This window comes from Microcaecilia unicolor, chromosome 10, assembly GCF_901765095.1.
Source record: "Microcaecilia unicolor chromosome 10, aMicUni1.1, whole genome shotgun sequence".
NCBI lineage: Eukaryota > Metazoa > Chordata > Amphibia > Gymnophiona > Siphonopidae > Microcaecilia > Microcaecilia unicolor.
The window spans coordinates 140,773,416-140,796,715 of record NC_044040.1 but is presented as its reverse complement, the minus strand read 5'-3'; the positions used below and the strand labels follow the sequence as shown (position 1 = coordinate 140,796,715).

The 23,300-nt window shown below is 42.8% G+C and overlaps 1 protein-coding gene across 1 annotated transcript in view; it reads right to left on the bottom strand.

The window, feature by feature from the left end:
- Positions 1-23,300, bottom strand: part of KIF1A (kinesin family member 1A) — a 483,588-nt gene that overhangs the window by 373,949 nt on the left and 86,339 nt on the right. The window contains 3 exon segments of the mRNA XM_030216849.1: positions 2,324-2,341; positions 2,493-2,558; positions 16,849-16,926. Of these exon segments, the coding sequence (XP_030072709.1) occupies positions 2,324-2,341; positions 2,493-2,558; positions 16,849-16,926 (162 nt within the window).

Below are 23,300 nucleotides of genomic sequence, written 5' to 3'. Positions count from 1 at the left end.
CGCCTTGGTTACTGTTTTGGCGGTGAGGAGAGCAAAGTTTGACCAGGTTTGGTTTGTAGGTTATTCGCCAGGGGTTGGGTCCAGATCGTTGATGAAGTTTTCGATATTGGTGTTGTCCTGAGGTAGAGTTTTACACAGGTTAGCAATTTTTTTGTCTGCAGATGGGATGTCTGTATTGGTTGTGGTGACCGAGGTGATGTCTAGTAGTTTGTTCACGAGTTGGTATGGTATAATTTCTTCGTGTCTTTGTATTCCGGCCCTATTTTAGTTTTATAGTATGATCATTTAGTCTGTCTTATTGCGTATTTGTATTTTCTTTGTATTTGTTTCCATGCGTTGAGTGTGTGTTCATCTTTTATTTTTTTCCACGCGCATTCGAGTTAACACAAAAACTTAACTGCACCATTTTGTGTTAATGCCTGTATGTCAATGCATATGCTAATGTACATCTCATTGTTTATGCACTTTGTTACACTGATCCCTCAGAGACACAAAATAGCAAAGATGGTCCGGGAAGAATGAAAAACCAATTATCAAGTTAAATGTTTCATTGAAGAAAGATCCGACTTAGCCATGTTTCGACAATAGCCTTCTTCAGGGGCCGTCAGATTCTTTAGTAAAAAGCACTATGAATGCACAGTGGGACACAATCTTCTGCTGATGCAATAGTGTTGCCTTCATCGAAGCAGTTAATGTAACCACTTTGATGAAGGCAATGCTATTGCATCAGCAAAAGATTGTGTCCCACCATGCATTCATAATGTTTTTTATGAAAAGTCCAATGACCCCTGATGAAAGCTGTTGTCAAAACTTAGCCAAATTGGGTTCTTCTTCAATAAAATATTTAACTTGATCATTGGCCATTCCTCATTGCCGGACCACCTTTGCTGTTTTTATGTCTCTTTCTGTCTCTGCAAAGGTTGCTTTCCTGTTTTTCTACACTGACCCCTCAAACAAAAGCTATCATGCTTTTCTGTCAAAGATATCCCCAGGCAGACATGATTCTGGGACAGAGTAATGACAATTACCATCAAGCAAGACTAGGTATAGCTGAGATAGGTACTTAAGCAGGGACAAACACTGAATTAATATGTATTTGATTTATTGTATGTAGTTGGAAGGGGACTATTACTGTTAGATTATTTTGTTTTCATCTTTTAATAAATATGTATATAGGAGTCGATAATCAACTCGCAGTGCTCAGCGTTTTGCTGACCACTATTGGCGTTATTCTCAAATATTCAATGCCGGTGGGCTTCAGCACTGAATATCCGGTTTTGCGGAACCAGCTAATGCATAGGCATTTAAGTCCAATATTCAGCACTTAACCAACTAAATATTGGCATTTAATTGACTAAGTGCCGACTCCCCCCTTGAACCGCCCCAAAATAGCCAGTTTGCAGTTCAGTGCAAACTGGTTAATTCAGCGGCACTAACCAGTTAAGTGGAACTGAAAATTAGTAGTTAACCCAGAACGGGCTATTTAACAAGCCAGGAGGCTTTGAATATCAACCCGGTACAGTATATTTATACAAATACCTAACTAACTAACATGCCCTTTTACAGAGCAGCAGTAAGACCAATGCAGGTTTACTGCTCAATTTTCAGGGACTACTGCCAGCCCAATGCGGCCACCAGCGGTAGTCCCGCCCCGAGCGTGTGCCATTACCGGGAGAAAAAGAAAACCCTCGGAAATGGCTTGCACTGCGCTAACTCGGCGATAATCGGGCATTGCTGCTGCCCGGTTACCATCGGGTTAGCACGGGAACCCTTACTGCCACATCAATCGATCACACGGTAAGGGCTCCCCACCACATGGTCATGTGGTAAGAGTTCTCTTACTGCATGACCATGTGTGTCTGGGGTTTTTTTTACATGCTGCAGAAAAAAGAAAACTGGCACACGGGAAAAACTGCCTCCACCGCTAGATCAGGGCCCTTTTTCCTGTAGCTTGGTAAAAGGACCCCTAACAGATCGATCTATCTATCTATCTATCTATCTATCTATCTATCTATCTATCTATCTATCTATCTATCGTAGATATAGATAGATATAGATAGATATTTTATGTTATAATTGTATTCTTTGTTTTGATGTATGTTTTAAAATTATGCTTATGTATGTTTCAGTTGGAACAAAGATATAAATAAATCAGGATACTACAACAGAGCTTGCATGAATGGCTAGCATCATAACAGTTTTCTATGTTGAAGCCAATATTACCTGTAACGTAGTGTTATTGATAAGTGGAGATCAGAGTATCATAACATCAAAAGCTTTACGCCATAAAGTGTTCATGCAGAAATTATACAAAAAGCCTCACCTTGTTTGGCCCAGAATCCTAGGAAGAAAAAATAAACTAGATCATCAAGAGATCACAAGTTATCACAGAATATGGCAATTAGATTTAATTTATGCCAGAAGTCATGGAAGCATGCAAGGTACCGCCACCTGTAAACAGCACACTCCCTAAAAAACAAAGGAAAGCTTACCATCTCAGCTAGAGCGGAAATCACTTTGCCTAGTGTAGTCAATGACTTGTTGATGTTTGCACCTTCCTGTCAATATGTGAGAAAGAAATGAGAGTGTAAGAGGAAAAGTGGCACAAAACAGGGTGTAATTTTATAATTGGGCATTAACATTTGGATGTCAGTTATGCTTGTAAATGGTTAGAATAAGGGTATATACACATGTATGTGCCAAACTTTTGTCTAAACACTATTTTGTAAATATGTGCATATCTTACATAGTGCAAATTTGACAGATGAGCATGCAAGGTATATGTTATGTATGTTATCTCCTGCATATGGGCAGGCATAAGTGCTTGTACCTAACTGAATATGTGCATATGTACCCTGATACATTAGTACAGCAGTTCCCAAACTGTGCTCCGCAGCACCCTGGTACGCCACAGCGAACTCTCTGGGATGCTGTGGCAAATTCTGACCTCCGCCGAACTGTTACTGCAGGCAACAGTGGCAGCAAAATGACAACAACAAAAAAAGCAAGCGCAGCCTTCAAGCATGTGCTGTCAGTTCTTCCGGTCCTCTGCCCCCGGTACTGGAAGTTGACATCAGCGGGGGCAGAGGACCAGCAGAGCTGACAGTGCATGCTTGAAGGCTGCTGCAGCACTGTGCTTGCTTGCTTTTTTTTTTTTTGTCGCAGCCAGTGGGGACACAGAGCAGACGGCCTTCAGGACTCACTTTTGCAGAGGTGACTGCAAAGGAGGCTGGATGAAAATAGGAGATGGGATGAAGTCAAAAAGTTGAAGCCAGTAGTAGGTCAGTCTCTGTTTCCCATTCCCATTCAAAACCAAGCAAGCAAACCTATGAGCTGCTGCATCCACGTTGACATTCTTTAATGTTGGTAGCATTTTTTATTTAATCTCACATATATTTGCAAACATGCTGTCTTATGCAGCATACAGATGTACAAAGAGGGAGTATAATAACAGAATAACTTTTCATAGGTTGAGTAGTAATTTGTTATAAATCGTAATCAGTGTGTCAGGAGTGGAGAAGTGGCCTAGTGGCTTGCATGGAGGAGTGGCCTAGTGGTTAGAGCACCAGTCATGACATCCAGTGGTGGCTGGTTCAAATTCCATTGCTGCTCCTTGTGATCTTGGGCAAGTCACCTAACCCTCCATTGCCTCAGGTACAAAATTAGATTGTGAGCACTCCAGGGACAGAAAAATACCCAGTGTACCTGAATGTAACTCATCTTGAGCTACTACTGGAAATAAAACAGCAAATTGGGGGACAGCTATAGGGATACCCTAGCACTGTTATATTTGTGCAGAAATAAGTTGGGGGGGTCATGAACCGAAAAAGTTTGGGAACCACTGCATTAGTATTCTATAAAGAAAATGTGCTTACTTTCCTTTAGAAAATAGACACCACAGCGGTATTTTAAATTATATCAGAAAAAAATAACAATGGACAGACATTCCAGAAGCAACTTTCAAACAATGTACATATGTATAAAGTCTGCACATGCTTTCTACCTGCAGACTTCACATGACTTTTTGAAGAGTAGAATTTCTCTTTCAAAGATTACTTAGGAAAGCTATTTGTGCAGGTGTAGTGGTAATAGTTTAGTGATTGTCCATTGCCTTTGGCTTTCACTATGAAGACAGGTCAGCTGACTCTTAGAACATTTTCTCTCCTGTATCTGGTATCTTGAGAATGTTTAATAGCTATATATTATATAAGTTGTTTTGCTCAGATCATGATGTAAACATGTGATCACTGCATACTTAATGAGCTGGAGAACTATAAAAAGAATTAAGCAAGGCATAGCTGTCTGGGTTTGGGCCCGACCCAGACAACAGGATCTGAATGAGGAAGACACACTACTATTTAACTGAACTGTGGGTGTCTAAAAGTTGGAGTCTCATGCACCAGGGAAGATGTGTTGCTGGACTTCATGCAATATTATTCCTGACTTCACCCGCTAGATGGAGGGACTCCCCAGCTTAAATTGAATAAAGTAATTGACAACCAGGATGTTGAAATATGTATTGTGGTGATCTTTTGCTATTATTATTAAGCAGTAGATATATACATTGCATTCGCTTTTATATATTCAGATATATACCTTGCATTTGCTTTTATCTCTGGAATCTCTTGCCCACCTCTTTGCGACATCAGTCCTCACTCTACACTTTTAAATCAGATCTCAAAATGTTTCTTTTTCAAGATGCTTTCAACTAATCTTTAAGCGCAAAACACCCAGCTGAATTACCAAGAGTTTCCCTATCATTCTCTCCGTCCCCAGCTTTCTCTCAACAAGAAGGAGTTCCTCCCCCTTTCCTCACTATCAATTGTCTGTATATAACAAGTCTTACTGTACTCTACTCTTAACATTGATTAAATTGTAAGCTTCCTAGATGGTATTCCCAACTGGCGGATTAACAAATCTAAATAAAATTTGAAACTTGAACGCATGAGTGCGGGTGTTGGGCCAGAGTGTCATGGCGGTGCTTCTTTGAATTGGCACTAGTGGATAGTCCTAGAGTTAAGTGGGAGAAAGCTCCTTTTTGGCCCGAGTACATGGCACCTTCAACCTTTGGTGCCATAGGCAATTGTCTATGTTGCCTATGCCTAAATCTGGGCCTAGTTTGTACATAAGTGAACACTCTGCCTCAACCCTGTCCCTGGGAACACCTCTCTGAAAGGCATCTACATTTAAGTACATAAGTACATAAGTAGTGCCATACTGGGAAAGACCAAAGGTCCATCTAGCCCAGCATCCTGTCACCGACAGTGGCCAATCCAGGTCAAGGGCACCTGGCACGCTCCCCAAACGTAAAAACATTCCAGACAAGTTATACCTAAAAATGCGGAATTTTTCCAAGTCCATTTAATAGCGGTCTATGGACTTGTCCTTTAGGAATCTATCTAACCCCTTTTTAAACTCCGTCAAGCTAACCGCCCGTACCACGTTCTCCGGCAACGAATTCCAGAGTCTAATTACACGTGTATTCCCCAGTGTAGTCAATAACTTGTTGAAGTTTGCATCTTTCTGTTAACATGCGAGAAAAGAATGAGAGTGTAAGCAGGAAAAAAGCATTAAACTTATAAAGGTTACGTCTATAGAGGGGGCGCTAACATTTACACATATGGTACTAGATTCTATTTATGATGCCTATAAAATCTATGCTGAAAACAAATATGTGTAGGTATATCCTATAAACTACGCCTAATGTTAGGCGCAGTTTATAGAATTAGGTATAGTTTATAGAATGCGACCAGTGCCCATTTCCTGTGACTATATTTAGTCATGGCCATTTACGCCAACTAAAACCTGGTTTAAATGCCGACGCCAGAGTTATGAACTGGAACGGGCATATTCTATAACACTAGGATTGCCCACAACTTGCCCTTGCCCCTCCAATGGCCATGCCCCCTTTTCAGATCTGCATCTTAGAATTTACATGCATCACTTTATAGAATTTGCTTAGAAAGCTGTGCATGTAAATTCTAATTAAAGCCAATTAGTGGTAATAATTGCTTGTTAAATGGAAATTATCAGTGCTGATCGGCTTGTTAAGTCAATTAAGTTGCACATGCACATGCAAAATGGAATATGACCATTTTCATGAGTGCAACTTAGGTCGCACTATGTAGAATTTGGGGGATGGCCCCTATTTACTAAGCTGTGTTAGCTGTTTAACACAGGAATTTCAACATGCCAACAGCACATGGTATATACTGCTATTAACAGCTAAAACATGGAAAATGCCATTTTGGGGTGATGGGCAGGAACTGCATCTTACAATTTAATATGGAAGTAGTGGTTGAACGTTAACTGCTATTGCAGCAGTTAATGCCACCTCAAGAGATGTATCTAACTGCATCATGCATTCTCCGAGGACAAGCAGGATGACAATATTCTTGCTAGTGTTGGGTGACATCATCTGCTGGAGCCTGTCATGGTAAATGATCCCCAGTGTTCCTTCTTGAAGCTTTTGGAAATGGCCACCTCCGCATGTACGTGTCTTTTTTGCCCACCATCATTGTGGGGGACTGGCTCGGTCCGGTTTTTTACATGGAGCAGTATGGACAGGTTCATTGTCTCTCCTCAAAGGTTGCATCTGAGTATTATTTTTCATCATGTCTCACAGTAGTCTGTTGGCTAGCTAGTTTTGGGGGGGAATTTTTTCACTATTGAGCTGTTTGATTTTGCCTTGGCTATTTTTCCTGATGTGTTGCAGAAAACTCCCATTGGTTTTAAGAAGTGTACCTGGTGCAATAGGACCATGTCCCTCATGGACACTCGTAATTGGTACCTGCAGTGCCTGGGACTTGATCATAATCCCTCTTCTTGTAAACTCTATTCACAGATTTCAAGAAGAAGTTTTAGAGGTCAAGAAAAGCAGCCAAATTGATTTTTTGCACTGAGAATTTGGTCTATTGATTTTGGCATCAGATGCATTGGTCTCAATGGCTCCCAGATCTGCAATGGACACTGGGGATGCATTGACATTGAGAAAGCCTCCATCTTCTGCAACATCGAGCACTGATAGTGGCCATCGAGATGGAGTATCCTCCAGTTCTTTCCCAAGGGCAGGTAAGGATTCATCATTGCCCTCAATGACAGTGAAAGACCACAATGCCATGTGTCAGTTGGAGGCCAAGAAGCATTGGCATCAATCCCCCTCTAGGTACAGTGTTGAGAGAACCAAGGTAACGAGGTTACTCACACCCTCAAAATTATCATTGATGTGAGTACTATTCACCCTCCCAGGAAACTGATTGGGAACAACAGCTTCCATTGAACTGAAACCAGGTCACTGATACTGCCCCAATGACTTAAGGACTTGACCATTCCAACTGAGCTTCAGCTTTCATCGATGGCAACCCTCAAGGAGCAGCTCAGAGCCATGACCCATGAAGAGATGGGGGTGTCTTCTTGCCTGGCAAGAAGCTAAGGAATTGAGGCCATTAGGTGCTGTTACCCAACAACAGTAAGAATATTCATCCTGCTTATGTTGGAGAGCACCTCCTACAGGTGAGTAACTTTGCTTTATCTGTCATGCAATTAATGTGTGTTAGCAAACATTTCTCAGAAATAACCTTCCCAAACAGTAAATGCATAGTTTTATAATTACTGGGCATTATTTCTGGTAATTACTGAGCATTAACTGTAAAAACTTTATGCACCTTAATAAATAGGGTCCATAATTATATGCATACATCTTGTGGGTAATTTTCAAATACTCCATTTCTGCTCATGAAATGCTATTTTGTTACATGAAAATGCCTTTGAAATTTGCTTTCTCTGTGATGATGAATAGAATCTCTATTTTATTATATACAAAGTTACCAAAAATGTGCAGTGAATCCACACAAAAATATGTTCACGGAGGAAAATCGTGGAGAAGGACCATGGTCGGCTGCCGAGGAAACTTCTAGGAAATGAGTGGATACTGTGCCGTTTACGGAAGAAAGAGTTTATAAACAGCTTGAGAATCTGAAGGTGGACAAAGCTATGGGCAGATGGGATACATCCCAGGATACTGAAGGAGCTCAGAGAGGTCCTGGTGGGACCTCCTAAAGATTTATTTAATAGATCTTTACAGATGGGAGAGGTTCCTTGGGATTTGAGACAAGCAGATGTGGTTCCTCTTCACAAAAGTGGAGACAGAGAAGAAGTGAGAAACTACAGACCAGTAAGTCTCATGTCAGTGGTAGGAAAAATAATGGAATCACTGCTGAAAGAAAAGATAGTTAACTTTCTAGAAGCCGATGGGTTACAGGATCTGAGGCAACATGACTTTACCAAAGGAAAATCCTGCCAAACGAATATTATTGACTTCTTTGACTGGGTGACCAAAGAACTGGATGAAGGACTTGCACTAGATGTAATCTACTTGGACTTCAGCAAAACCTTTGATACGGTCCCCCACAGAAGACTCGTGAATAAGCTGAAAGGGTTGAACTTAGGACTGAAAGCGATGAACTGGATAAGAAACTGGTTGACTAACAGGTGGCAGAGGGTGGTGGTAAATGGAATCTGCTTGGAGGAAAGAAAGGTGAGCAGTGGAGTTCCTCAGGGGTCGGTGCTGGGGTCTATTCTGTTTAATATATTTGTGGAAGATATTGCTGAAGGGTTGGAAGGAAAGGTTTGCCTTTTTGCGGATGACACGAAAATAGTAGATACCCTGGAGGGAGTAGAAACGATGAGAAGGGATCTCCAAACGTTAGAGGAATGGTCAAGGGTCTGGCAGTTAAAATTTAATGCACTATTTAAATTACTGGTTTCTAGCAACTCCGCTGATAAAATATTTCAGAAACTAAACCATATATGAAAAAATATCGAAAAAATAAGAATATATATATATACATATATATATATTCATCGTATAATATTGTATTGTGCTCAGTTTTTTTGGTGTATTACAATGACCCAAAGACTGGGGATGTGTAAAAGCACCTTGTCAACATCATTGCACACCCTGCCTCCAACCTAAATTGTAGCAATAAATAATAAAATACCAGCTACTTAACTTAGGTAGAGTTTAGAGGGTAGAGTAGTCTAACGATCTTGATATGATGGGTAGATAATCCAATTCAGGAAATGATGTAAGGCCCCAGTCAATGCAATACTTTTAAAAGTATAAATCTGTGTATAACTTCTCTAGTGGTTTATACAGTCAGCATACAAAGTTCCCAGTTCCCAGAATATATATATATATATATATATATATATATATATATATATATATATATATATATATATATATATATATATATATATACAGTGGGGGAAATAAGTATTTGATCCCTTGCTGATTTTGTAAGTTTGCCCACTGACAAAGACATGAGCAGCCCATAATTGAAGGGTAGGTTATTGGTAACAGTGAGAGATAGCACATCACAAATTAAATCCGGAAAATCACATTGTGGAAAGTATATGAATTTATTTGCATTCTGCAGAGGGAAATAAGTATTTGATCCCCCACCAACCAGTAAGAGATCTGGCCCCTACAGACCAGGTAGATGCTCCAAATCAACTCGTTACCTGCATGACAGACAGCTGTCGGCAATGGTCACCTGTATGAAAGACACCTGTCCACAGACTCAGTGAATCAGTCAGACTCTAACCTCTACAAAATGGCCAAGAGCAAGGAGCTGTCTAAGGATGTCAGGGACAAGATCATACACCTGCACAAGGCTGGAATGGGCTACAAAACCATCAGTAAGACGCTGGGCGAGAAGGAGACAACTGTTGGTGCCATAGTAAGAAAATGGAAGAAGTACAAAATGACTGTCAATCGACAAAGATCTGGGGCTCCACGCAAAATCTCACCTCGTGGGGTATCCTTGATCATGAGGAAGGTTAGAAATCAGCCTACAACTACAAGGGGGGAACTTGTCAATGATCTCAAGGCAGCTGGGACCACTGTCACCACGAAAACCATTGGTAACACATTACGACATAACGGATTGCAATCCTGCAGTGCCCGCAAGGTCCCCCTGCTCTGGAAGGCACATGTGACGGCCCGTCTGAAGTTTGCCAGTGAACACCTGGATGATGCCGAGAGTGATTGGGAGAAGGTGCTGTGGTCAGATGAGACAAAAATTGAGCTCTTTGGCATGAACTCAACTCGCCGTGTTTGGAGGAAGAGAAATGCTGCCTATGACCCAAAGAACACCGTCCCGTCAAGCATGGAGGTGGAAATGTTATGTTTTGGGGGTGTTTCTCTGCTAAGGGCACAGGACTACTTCACCGCATCAATGGGAGAATGGATGGGGCCATGTACCGTACAATTCTGAGTGACAACCTCCTTCCCTCCGCCAGGGCCTTAAAAATGGGTCGTGGCTGGGTCTTCCAGCACGACAATGACCCAAAACATACAGCCAAGGCAACAAAGGAGTGGCTCAGGAAGAAGCACATTAGGGTCATGGAGTGGCCTAGCCAGTCACCAGACCTTAATCCCATTGAAAACTTATGGAGGGAGCTGAAGATGCGAGTTGCCAAGCGACAGCCCAGAACTCTTAATGATTTAGAGATGATCTGCAAAGAGGAGTGGACCAAAATTCCTCCTGACATGTGTGCAAACCTCATCATCAACTACAGAAGACGTCTGACCGCTGTGCTTGCCAACAAGGGTTTTGCCACCAAGTATTAGGTCTTGTTTGCCAGAGGGATTAAATACTTATTTCCCTCTGCAGAATGCAAATAAATTCATATACTTTCCACAATGTGATTTTCCGGATTTAATTTGTGATGTGCTATCTCTCACTGTTACCAATAACCTACCCTTCAATTATGGGCTGCTCATGTCTTTGTCAGTGGGCAAACTTACAAAATCAGCAAGGGATCAAATACTTATTTCCCCCACTGTATATATATATATATATAAATAGAATTTTTCTTATTTTTTCAATATTTTTTCATTTATGGTTCAGTTTCTGAAATATTTTATCAGCTAAGTTAAACTTTAATGCAAAGAAGTGTAGAGTGATGCAATTGGGGTGCAGAAACCCAAAAGAGAGATACCAAATAGGAGGGGAGAAATTAGTAAGCTCGACTCAGTAGAGAGACCTTGGGGTGTTGCTGTCTGAGGATCTAAAGGTGAAGAAACAATGCAACAAGGCGACTGCTGTAGCCAGAAGGATCTAGGCTGCATAGAGAGGGGCATAACCAGCAGAAGAAAGGAGGTGTTGATGCCCCTCTACAAGACGTTGGTGAGGCCCCACTTGGAGTATTATGTTCAGTTTTGGAGGCCGTATCTTCCTAAAGATGTAAAAAGACTGGAAGCGGTGCAAAGAAAAGCTACAAAAATGGTATGGGATTTGCATTGCAAACCATATGAGGAGAAACCTTTTCCGGAGACTGGAAGGCGGTAGAACTAGAGGACATGAATTGAGGTTGAAGGGGGGCAGACTCAGGAGTATTTTTTTCACAGAGAGGGTGGTGGATATGTGGAATGCCCTCCCTTGGGAGGTGGTGGAGATGAAAACGGTAATGGAATTCAAACATGTGTGGGATAAACACAAAGGAATCCTGTTTAGAAAGAATGGTTCCGCGGAATCTTAGTGAAGATTGTGTGGCAACGTCGGTAATTGGGAAACATAATGGGAGCTGGGCAGACTTCTACGGTCTATGCCCTGATCGCGACTGGTTAGGGATGGGTTGGAGTGTAAATTTTAAGGGACTTCGACGTTAGCTTCAGAACTTAGTACAAGAACAGTGCTGGGCAGACTTCTATGGTCTGTGCCCTGAGAAAGGCAAGGACAAATCAAACTCGGGTATAAATAGAAAGAATCACATTACTACTACTACTACTATTTAGCATTTCTATAGCGCTACAAGGCATACGCAGCGCTGCACAAACATAGAAGAAAGACAGTCCCTGCTCAAAGAGCTTACAATCTAATAGACAAAAAATAAATAAAGTAAGCAAATCAAATCAATTAATGTGGACGGGAAGGAAGAGAGGAGGGTAGGTGGAGGCGAGTGGTTACAAGTCAAAAGCAATGTTAAAGAGGTGGGCTTTCAGTCTAGATTTAAAGGTGGCCAAGGATGGGGCAAGACGTAGGGGCTCAGGAAGTTTATTCCAGGCGTAGGGTGCAGCGAGACAGAAGGCGCGAAGTCTGGAGTTGGCAGTAGTGGAGAAGGGAACAGATAAGAAGGATTTATCCATGGAGCGGAGTGCAGGGGAAGGGGTGTAGGGACGGCAGAAAAAGACCTGCATGGTCCATCTAGTCTGCCCAACAAGATAAACTCATATGTGCTATTCTTGTGTATACCTTACCTTGATTTGTATCTGCCATTTTCAGGACACAGACCGTAGAAGTCTTGCCCAGAACTAGCCCCATCACCCAAACACCAGCCCCGCCTCCCAATCTCGGCTCAGCTTCTGAGGATCCATTCCTTCTGCACAGGATTCCTTTATGTTTATCCCACGCATGATTGAATTCCGCTACCGTTTTCATCTTCACCACCTCCCGTGGGAGGGCATTCCAAGTATCTACCACTCTCTCCGTGAAAAGAATACTTCCTGACATTTTTCTTGAGTCTGCCCCCCTTCACTCTCATATCATATCCTCTCGTTCTACCACCTTCCCATCTCCGGAAAAGGTTCGTTTGCTGATTAATACCTTTCATATTTGAACGTCTGTATCATATCACCCCTGTTTCTCCTTTCCTCCAGGGTATACATGTTCAGGTCCGCAAGTCTCTCCTCATACGTCTTGTAACGCAAATCCCATACCATTCTCGTAGCTTTTCTTTGCACCGCTTCCATTTTTTTTACATCCTTAGCAAGGTACGGCCTCCAGAACTGAACACAATACTCCAGGTGGGGCCTCACCAACAACTTATACAGGGGCATCAACACCTCTTTTCTTCTGCTGGTCACACCTCTCTCTATACAGCCTAGCAACCTACTGGCTACGGCCACCGCCTTGTCAAACTGTTTTGTCGCCTTCAGATCCTCAGATACTATCACCCCAAGATCCCTCTCCCTGTCCGTAACTATCAGACTCTCCCTGCCTAACAGATACTTCTCCCGTGGATATCCACTCCCTAAGTGCATCACTTTGCATTTCTTTGCATTGAATTTTAATTGCCAAACCTTAGACCATTCTTCTAGTTTCCGCAGATCTTTTTTCATGTTTTCCACTCCCTCCCCGGTGTCCACTCTGTTACAAATCTTAGTATCATCCGCAAAAAGGCAAACTTTACCTTCTAACCCTTCGGCAATGCCACTTACAAATCAATATATTGAACAGAATCGGTCCCAGCACCGATCCCTGAGGCACTCCACTACTCACCTTCCCCTCCTCCGAGCAAATTCCATTCACCACCACCCTCTGGTTTCTGTCCGTCAACCAGTTCCTAATCCAGTTCACCACTTCAGGTCCTATCTTCAGCCTGTCCAGTTTATTCAAGAGCCTCCTGTGGGGAACCGTGTCAAAAGCTTTGCTGAAATCTAAGTAGATTGCGTCCATAGCACGTCCTTGATTCAATTCTCCAGTCAACCAGTCAAAGAATTCAATGAGATTTGTTTGACATGATTTCCCTTTGGTAAATGAGTTTATCTTGTTGGGCAGACTGGATGGACCGTACAGGTCTTACCATCATTTACTATGTTACTATGAAGTTTATTTCAAAAGAGATAGCTGGCTATCCCCTGCTGAGTATTGCCGGTTAGTGGCTAGCAGATAACTGGTTATTTCGGGCGATATACTACTACTACTACTACTATTTAGCATTTCTATAGCGCTACAAGGCATACGCAGTGCTGCACAAACATAGAAGAAAGACAGTCCCTGCTCAAAGAGCTTACAATCTAATAGACAAAAAATAAAGTAAGCAAATCAAATCAATTAACGTGTATGGGAAGGAAGAGAGGAGGGTAGGTGGAGGCGAGTGGTTACAAGTGGTTACGAGTCAAAAGCAATGTTAAAGAGGTGGGCTTTCAGTCTAGATTTAAAGGTGGCCAAGGATGGGGCAAGACATAGGGGGCTCAGGAAGTTTATTCCAGGCGTAGGGTGCAGCGAGACAGAAGGCGCGAAGTCTGGAGTTGGCAGTAGTGGAGAAGGGAACAGATAAGAAGGATTTATCCATGGAGCGGAGTGCACGGGAAGGGGTGTAGGGAAGAACGAGTGTGGAGAGATACTGGGGAGCAGCAGAGTGAGTACATTTATAGGTTAGTAGAAGAAGTTTGAACAGGATGCGAAAACGGATAGGGAGCCAGTGAAGCAACTTGAGGAGAGGGGTAGTATGAGTAAAGCGACCCTGGCGGAAGATGAGACGGGTAGCAGAGTTTTGAACCGACTGGAGAGGGGAGAGGTGACTAAGTGGGAGGCCAGCAAGAAGCAGATTGCAGTAGTCTAAACAAGAGGTGACAAGGGTGTGGATGAGGGTTTTGGTAGAGTGCTCGGAAAGAAAGGGGCGGATTTTACGGATGTAGTAAAGAAGGAAACAACAGGTCTTGGCAATCTGCTGGATATGAGCAGAGAAGGAGAGAGAAGAGTCAAAGATGACCCCAAGGTTTCGAGCTGAGGAGACAGGGAGAATGAGAGAGCCATCAACAGAAATAGAAAACGGGGGGAGCGGGGAGGTGGGTTTGGGGGGGGAAATGAGAAGCTCGGTTTTGGTCATATTTAATTTCAGGTGGCGTTGAGACATCCAGACAGCAATGTCAGACAAGCACCCTGAAACTTTGGTTTGGATGCAAGGTGAGATATCAGGGGTAGAAAGGTAAATTTGGGAGTCATCAGCATACAGATGGTAGGAAAAGCTATGGGATGAGATTGTATAATTATACTACAGCAAGAGGCCCTCACTGGATGCCCACCGGAAGGGTGGAAGGCCAGATTTTAGGACTCAGGCTGTAAAAATACCAGCTAGGTTTAAAAATCTATGACTGGCTGAGCAAGGACTTGCTTTTCCTGCAAGTTAATATGTGTTCTAGCTTGAGACCTATCCACTGGAATAGTGGTGGGCCAAGCTACATAGCTTTAAACAGCTGAAGAGCACTGACTAGGCCTGAAACCAGCTGATGGCCTTATAGCAGAGAGCCTGCAAGAGTCTTAATGAAATCTGGTACAACTTTCAAATTGAATGTAACACATACGATGTAGAAATTATGGACGAAAATGGAAAGTTTGGTTTGTAAGATGGAGAATGTTTTTAATAAGTTGGCACCCAGATCACAAGATGATATAAGACAGAGATGTCCATGTTTTGATGTTTGGATGTCCGTATCTAGGGAGAAGTTGACAAAAAGGGAAATTGCGCAATAACTTGCAATAGCTAAAACGGAACTTCATAAGAACAAATTGTTGACAAAAAAGGAAATTGCGCAATTCCCATAGACTTGTATTAGGACCAGATACTATATAAGGAAGGGCATCAGATAGATCGTTGGAGGTTCTCCCCAACGCATCTAGGACGCAGAGCTCCGGTCAGCTGAATCCAGAATTTGTCTGATGAATGTATCTGATTAAAGTCTGATTTGCAAATAAACTCTTCATTCCAAATGATGATTTGTGGGCTTCACTTAATGATGAAAGGCTGTAAGTATAAATGCTTTTGCTACATCAGGCTATCATTCGCTGCATTATATAACCTGTAGCCTAAATCCAGTTTGTCATAAGGCTGGTATCTATTCCTTGCCAGTGCTGAGAGGCGGACTAACGCGGGTATTTGAGACCTAACGTCTCTCTCAGTGGCAATTCCTTTTAAAACCTCATAACTCCTGGATTACCCCAGTACTAGTGTTATTTAGAGATGGAGTCAGATTGAGATCACTCTAGCCTTCTTGGGGGGCTCGGGACCCCCCAATTCTCAACAGATTAATGAACCAAGGGAAGAAGTGTAGATAGAAAAGAGGAGGGGACCAAGAACAGAACCCTGAGGTACGCCGACAGGCAGAGGGATAGAAGTAGAAGAGGATCCACCAGAGTGAACACTAAAGGTGCGGAGGGAGAGGTAGGAAGAGAACCAGGAAAGGACAGAGCCCTGGAATCCAAGTGAGGACAGGGTATCGAGAAGTATGCTGTGATCGACAGTGTCAAAAGCAGCGGAAAGATCAAGAAGAATGAGGATGGAATATTGACCTCTGGATTTAGCCAGTAATAGGTCATTGGAGACTTTAGTAAGCGCAGTTTCGGTTGAGTGGAGAGGGCGAAAACCAGATTGTAGTGGGTCAAGAATAGCATGTGAGGAGAGAAAATCAAGGCAGCGTGAAGAACACAAGACCAGAACACTGCACCAGTGATTTCACAGTAAGAATACTGAAAGGTAATTTTAAAACAATACAGGAACGTAAGACCTTTGAAATAAGAATGATTGAATATTTTGACACCCAACAAATAGGACTTAATAAGGATCTGGATTTTCTAACTCATTATAAAACATAAAGCTGTATTTCTCTGTTTATTTCTCTGTTTATTACCCTCCTCTCGCCTACCAACACCCATTCTGTTAGACTATCAATGAAATGCTTTGATGTCCCCATGCATACCCCCACCCTCCCACTCTGTCAGACAGTCAAAGTAATGCTTTGATGTTTCTCTCATATATACTATCTGCTACCTCATTTGCTTATTTCCGATCTGAGGAAGAAGGGCAACCTTCGAAAGCTAATCAAGAAATGTATTAAGTTATGTCCAATAAAAAAGGTATCATCTTATTTTCTTTTCCATGTTTTATTTTGTTTGATTTCTATTGATAACATACCAGCCACTATGCCTTAGGTGGTTTGTAATCGCACTCCTTCATTTACATGTACCACAACATAAAAGCTTCTCTGTTCTCATGAATGTAATACTCAGGAAAAAGTTAACAGTGACTTAAAAACTGGCATACATATGGCATATATCTTACCTTTAACCTTGTGCCCTTTGCCCCTGTTGAATCTGCTCGTTCACTTCCAGCCAGATCAACCAGGCTGATCTTGCTCACCTGTATGAAATCAGAAGATGTTCATAGAGAAGAATAGAAAGCACAGAAGTACAATGTATCAGAGTACCGAATGCTGTGACTGCACATGTGTGCATGTGTGATATATGTATACATATACAGGTCTTTTATCTGATGCCAATTCTCATGTTTCTATGCTATATTTCATAACTTCATTGCTTAATTGGCTGCATTTACATATATAAGTGTTTGGAATATGGCTATCATAGATGCTGGCACTTATATGTGGCAATAGCCAAAATCAGTACTTCCAGGTATAACTGCCAGCACTTACACATGGAAGATACAGAGCAATGGTACACTTTCTGCAAATGTACATACTTCAAATCAATGCTCCCACTGTATTTTTTCCATGCAGACTTTTTGAAAATACTGCAAATACAGCAAGTACTAGGGGAACTGTGTATGTTCTGACCTGGACATTCCAATTCCTACTTTAGTGTTCTGTGCAAAATGGGGATCCCTGTTTTACACATTCTGTGGGACATTTTGAAATATGAATGACTACAAATAGGGATATGCATTAATTTGAAATGGCATGGGAAAGAGAAATTAGGTCTTACCTGATCATTTTCTTTCCATTAGTCCTTTCCCACTATTCCAGAACCTGTGGGATAGTTGTGTCCATCAACCAGCAGGTAGTGATAGAGAACTGAAAACTGAGCTGAGACATATCTTTCTTGGCAACCAGTCCAGCTCCTCAGTATTTACGTAGACAAACAGTTAGGAGAAACTTAGAATAAACACAAAACCTTAAACAACTCGCTAACCTAACACTAACCTGACAAGCAAACATGTGTGGACCTCTCTCATCTCTGGACAACTTGTAGAGAACAAGAGAGATTGCATGAGGCAAGGTGGCAGTCATTATGGACCACATTCTATATTTGACACCTAAAACATCGGTGCTGAAATGAAATACACCTAGGCATACTCTATAAAGTACACCTAAATTTAGGTGTATTTTATAGAATAAGCCTATATTTCCACACAATTTATAAAATATGCTGAGTGCCTGTCCACACAGGATTTGTGTGCGCAACTTAAGTCGTGCTATATAGAATCTAGGGTATGTGACTCGTCACTTCACACTGACTAAACATCTCAGAAACCTCACAGACCTCTGCAATAGTAGGAAGGACTAATGGAAAGAAAATGATCAGGTATGACCTAATTTCTCCTTCCATTTCATAGCTTCCCACTATTCCAGAACCTGTGAGATGTTCAAAAGCAATCCCTTGAGTGGGTGGGATCCTGGCACCACCACCCTGAGGATCGAAGCCCCAAAACTGGCTTCCGAACATGCTGCAATGTTGACCCTGTAGTACTTGGCAAAGGCAGTGTGTTTTCTTTAGCAAAAAAGGTCCCGGTACAAAAATGCTAGGCCACCTTTCAGGAGTGGGGTGATCACTGAGGGACCCACCCCATAATAGCCAGGGCCCCCTGCAACCAGTCACAGAATCTATGACAAGGCAGAATTGGTGTGTAGAGCCTGAGTTCTATCATTAAAACTTGGGTTCCATGGGTCAGTTTTAGCAGACAATGGAAAAGGTGCCGGTACTCAGTACCCCCAAGTGCCCCCTCAAAAAAAGCCCAAGGTATGCAGCGTTGACCACATTGCCACCATGCAAATATCTGCCAGAGACAGTAAGGTAGTCTCTGCGTAGGATGTCACTGTACACCTCATAGAATGAGCCCGCAAGGAACTCATTTGTGGCTTCCAGATGTCTAATGGTATCTATGCACATCGAGAAGCTTCAAGGAAGAATATTGAGCCTCTTCGTCCTCTCTGTGAAAGAAAGGAAGCTCCACAGATTGGTTGACATGAAATGCTGATATCACTTTTGGAAGGAAGGAACCATGCGCAGGGAGACCCCCACCTCTAAAAAGTGAAGAGGATCTCAACAAGAGAGATTCTGAAGGTCTGAAACCCTATGTGCTGATGCAACAGCCACCAAGATCTTTCAAGGAGGCCTTCCCAAAAGACTAAATTAAGGTTCCACTCTAGACACAGCATACAAAAGGGAGGTTGCATGTGGCCTATTCCCTGCAAGAATTGAACGATATCCAGGTGAGCTGCAGTTGGCCCCAGAAACAGAACAAGCTCAACCTGAACTTTTAGAGAACCGAACATCAATCCTTTTGAAGACTTGACTGGAGAAACACTAGGATGTGCATGATCTGAGCAGAGAATGGAGAAAGTCCATGTTCAGAACACCAGCCCTCAAATGTACTCCAGACTCTTGCATTCACTATGGATGTAGAGCATTTCTGAGCATGAAGCAAGGTAGCAATGACCGAATCAGAATAACCTTTTTGCCTCAACTGAGTCCTTTCAATGGCTAAGCTGTAAGACCAAAGGGGCATGGATCTTTCATGAGCACTGGAATTTGCTTCTGTAGGCCATGTACCTGTGAAAGATGGAAAGGACCCCTATTCAGCAGTCAAATCAGGTCCATGTGCTACAGTTTCCGCGGCCAATTCGGGGCTACGAGAATTATTCGACTCTGGTGCAATGTGATCCTTTTCAACATGTGGCCTACCATGGACCAAGGAGGAAATACATACAGTAGATGCATCTCCGGCCAGGCCTGCAGTAGGGCATTGATTCCTCATTGAGCCTGATTCTTTCCAATGGTTGAAGAACTTGGGCACTTTGGTCTTCATTTTTGTCACCATCAAGTCGAGACGTGAACCACATTAGTCCACTATCAGCTGAAATCCCTGGCTGGATAGTTCCCATTATCCCGGGTCCAAAAAGTGCCTGCTTAGAAAGTTTGCCTCCATATTCAAGGACCCAGCGATGTGAACTGCTGACAAGCCGAGAAGATTTTTCTCCGACCAACTCATAAGGCTGCAGGTTCTGCTTTGTATGTTGATATAAACCACCACAGTCACATTCTTGGAGAAAATTCGGACCGGGGTCCCCTACAGAAAGGGAGTGAAGTCACGTAAGGCATTCTGCGCTGCCATGAGCTTCAAGCGATTTATCAATCATTGAGACTCCTGTTCTATTCAGGTGCCCTGTGCTGGATGGAACTTGCAATGAACTCTCCAACCCAACTTGCTGGCATCCATTGTCACCACCTCCCATTGTGTTATTGGAAAGGGAGCGCCAACAATCAAATTCCTGGGTGACAACCGCCACTGCATACTCGATCTGGTAACCAATGTCCAAGGAAGATGAAGGTCATATTTCTGTGACATCAGAGACCAGTGGCTGAGAAGATATTCTTGTAATGGCTGCATATGAGCCCTTGCCTATGGCATCACTTCCATTGCTGCTGTCACTGACCCCAGAACCTGGACATAGTCCCAGACCCTGGGCTTACCGTAACTGAGGAGAATATGAATCTGTTGAACCAGATTCAACTTCCTGTTCTCTGTGAGGAAGATCCTCTCCTATGCTGTGTCAAATAGAACTCCAAGATACTCCAGCGTCAGTGATGGAGTTAATCTGCTCTTCCCAAAATTAATCACCCAACCCAACAACTGCAGAAGATGGACAACTTTGTCTGTCGCCACCATGCTGTCCTACTAGAATGATGCACGAATGAGCAAGTCATCCAAATAAGGGTGAACTCTGATTTTCTGGCGCTGAAGGAAGGCCGCCACCACCACCATAACCTTGGTAAATGTTCTTGGAGCTGTGGCGAGACCGAAGGGCAAAGCCCTGAACTGGAAGTGATGGCCCAGTACCACAAAACGTAGAAACTGAGGAGCTGGACTAGATGCCAAGAGAGGTATGTCTCAGATCAGTTTTCAGTTCTCTATCTCCACCTTCTGGTTGATGTACGCAACTATCACACAGGTTCTTAAATAGTGGGAAGCTACATAGTGGAAATGTCAGTTACCCAAAATGACAGGAAAAAGTAAGAAATTTTTTTCTGTGCCATTAATAATGTGCACTACTGTGCACTGCTCATTGCTTAACATGTACCTCATTGCACAATAATGAACCCTATTGAGTAACAGTGTCCACAATTTGAGCAATAGTGTGCATTATTGTACAATAGTGAGTACTAGTGATGACACTGCCCCCAAATTAAATTTTTTTTTGAAACCCCGAATGAAATGAAAAGTCCAGTAAATGGCACAGGAAACTAAACATAGAAACATAGAAACATGACGGCAGATAAAGGCCAAATGACCCATCCAGTCTGCCCATCTTCTGTAATCCCCAATTCTACCTGTTCCTAAGCAATCCCACATGCTTATCCCACACCTTTTTAAATTCTGGAACAGTGCTAGACTCCACCAACTCCACCGGAAGGCCATTCCACACCTCCACCACCCTTTCTGTGAAATAATACTTCCTTAGGTTACTCCTAAGCCTATTCCCTCTTAACTTTGTCATATGCCCCCTCATTCCAGAGCTCTCCTTCATTTGAAAAAGGCTCTCTTCCTGTACATAAATGCCCCTGAGATATTTAAATGTTTCTATCATGTCTCCTCTCTCCCTCCTCTCTTCCAGCGTATACATGTTGAGGTTCATAAGCCTGTCCCTATAATTTTTTATTCAAGACCATTTACTAATTTCGTAGCCACCCTCTGGACCGACTCCATCCTGTTTATATCTTTCCATAGGTGCGGTCTCCAGAACTGCATGCAGTACTCCAAACGGGGCCTCACCTGAGACTTATACAACGGCACTATCACCTCCTTTTTCCTGCTGGTCATACCTCTCTTTATGCACCCAAGCATCCTTCTGACTTTGGCCATCGGTTTTTCTACCTGTTTGAAAGCTTTAAGGTCATCAGACACAATTACCCCCAAGTCCCGCTCTTCCTTCGCACACTGAAGCACTTCACCCCCTATACTGTACCGTTCCCTCGGATTTTTGCGACCCGAGTGCATGACCCTGCATTTTTTGGGATTAAACCTTAGTTGCCAAATATTGGTCCATTCCTCTAGCTTTGCTAGGTACTTCCTCATGTCATTCACACCCTCCAGGGTGTCCACCCTGTTGCAGAGTTTAGTATCATCCACAAAGAGACAAACCTTACCAGACAGTCCCTCCGCAATATCGCTCACAAAGACGTTAAAAAGAGCTGGCCCTAGGACCGATCCCTGCGATACTCCACTGACGACATCCTTTCCTTCAGAGCAAGCTCCATTTACCACTACCCTCTGTCTCCTACCAGTCAACCAATTTTTAACCCAATCATTTACTCTAGGTCCCATACCGAAGGCACTCAATTTATTTATCAGTCGCCTGTGCGGAACCGTGTCAAAGGCTTTGCTGAAATCCAAGTATACCACATCAAGCGCCCCTCCCACATCCAACTGTTTGGTAACCCAGTCAAAGAAGACAGTCAGATTCGTCTGACATGACCTGCCGCTAGTGAAGCCATGCTGCCTCGGGTCCCGCATTCCATTTAGTTCAAGAAAGCTCACAATCCTCCTCTTTAGAAGCATTTCCATTAGTTTACTCACCACCAAGATCAGACTGACAGGTCTGTAATTCCCAATCTCCTCCTTACTTCTACTCTTGTGCAAAGGAACCACATTCGCCCTTCTCCAGTCCGCCGGGACCACTCCAGTATCTAAGGAAGCATTGAAGAGGTCCATCAGCGGAGCCAACAGAACTTCTCCGAATTCCTTAAGCACCCTCGGGTGTATCCCATCAGGCCCCATCGCTCTGTCTACTTTTAGTTTGGCAAGCTCCTCATGAACACAGTCCTCCGTAAACGGGTCTTGGTCTACCATACATCCATTGCCTTTAGCCTTTGTTTTCTGCAGCCCTACCCCCGGTCTTTCATTCGTGAACACAGAGCTGAAATAATCGTTAAGCAGTTCAGCTTTATCCTTATCATCTTCCACATATTTCTCTCCCTCAGCTTTGAGCCTCACAATGCTATTATGGCCCTTCCTCTTGTCACTTACATATATGAAAAAGGTCTTATCCCCCAATTTTACCGTATTAGCTATCTTTTCCTCCATTTGCGGATTCACATTCCTGATAGCTTTTCCAGCTTCTCTTCGCTTATTTAGGTATTCTCTCCTGTCTTCATCTTTCTGAGACATCTTGTAACGTGCAAAGGCTAGCCTCCTTCCTCTTATCTTTTCAGCTAATACATTTGAGTACAAAAGAGGTCTTCTTTTCCTCTTACTTTTATGTAATTTTCTAACATAAAGGTTAGTTGCCTTTAATATTGCTCCTTTCAGTCTTGTCCATTGCTGTTCTACATCCTTCAGCTGTTCCCATCCCGCTAACTGTTCCTTGAGAAATTTCCCCATCTCGGCAAAGTTAGTTCCTTTGAAATCCAGGACCTGCAATCTTGAATGAGCCTTCTCTTCTGTTTTAATATTGAACCATACCATACGATGATCACTAGATGCCAAATGGTCCGCCA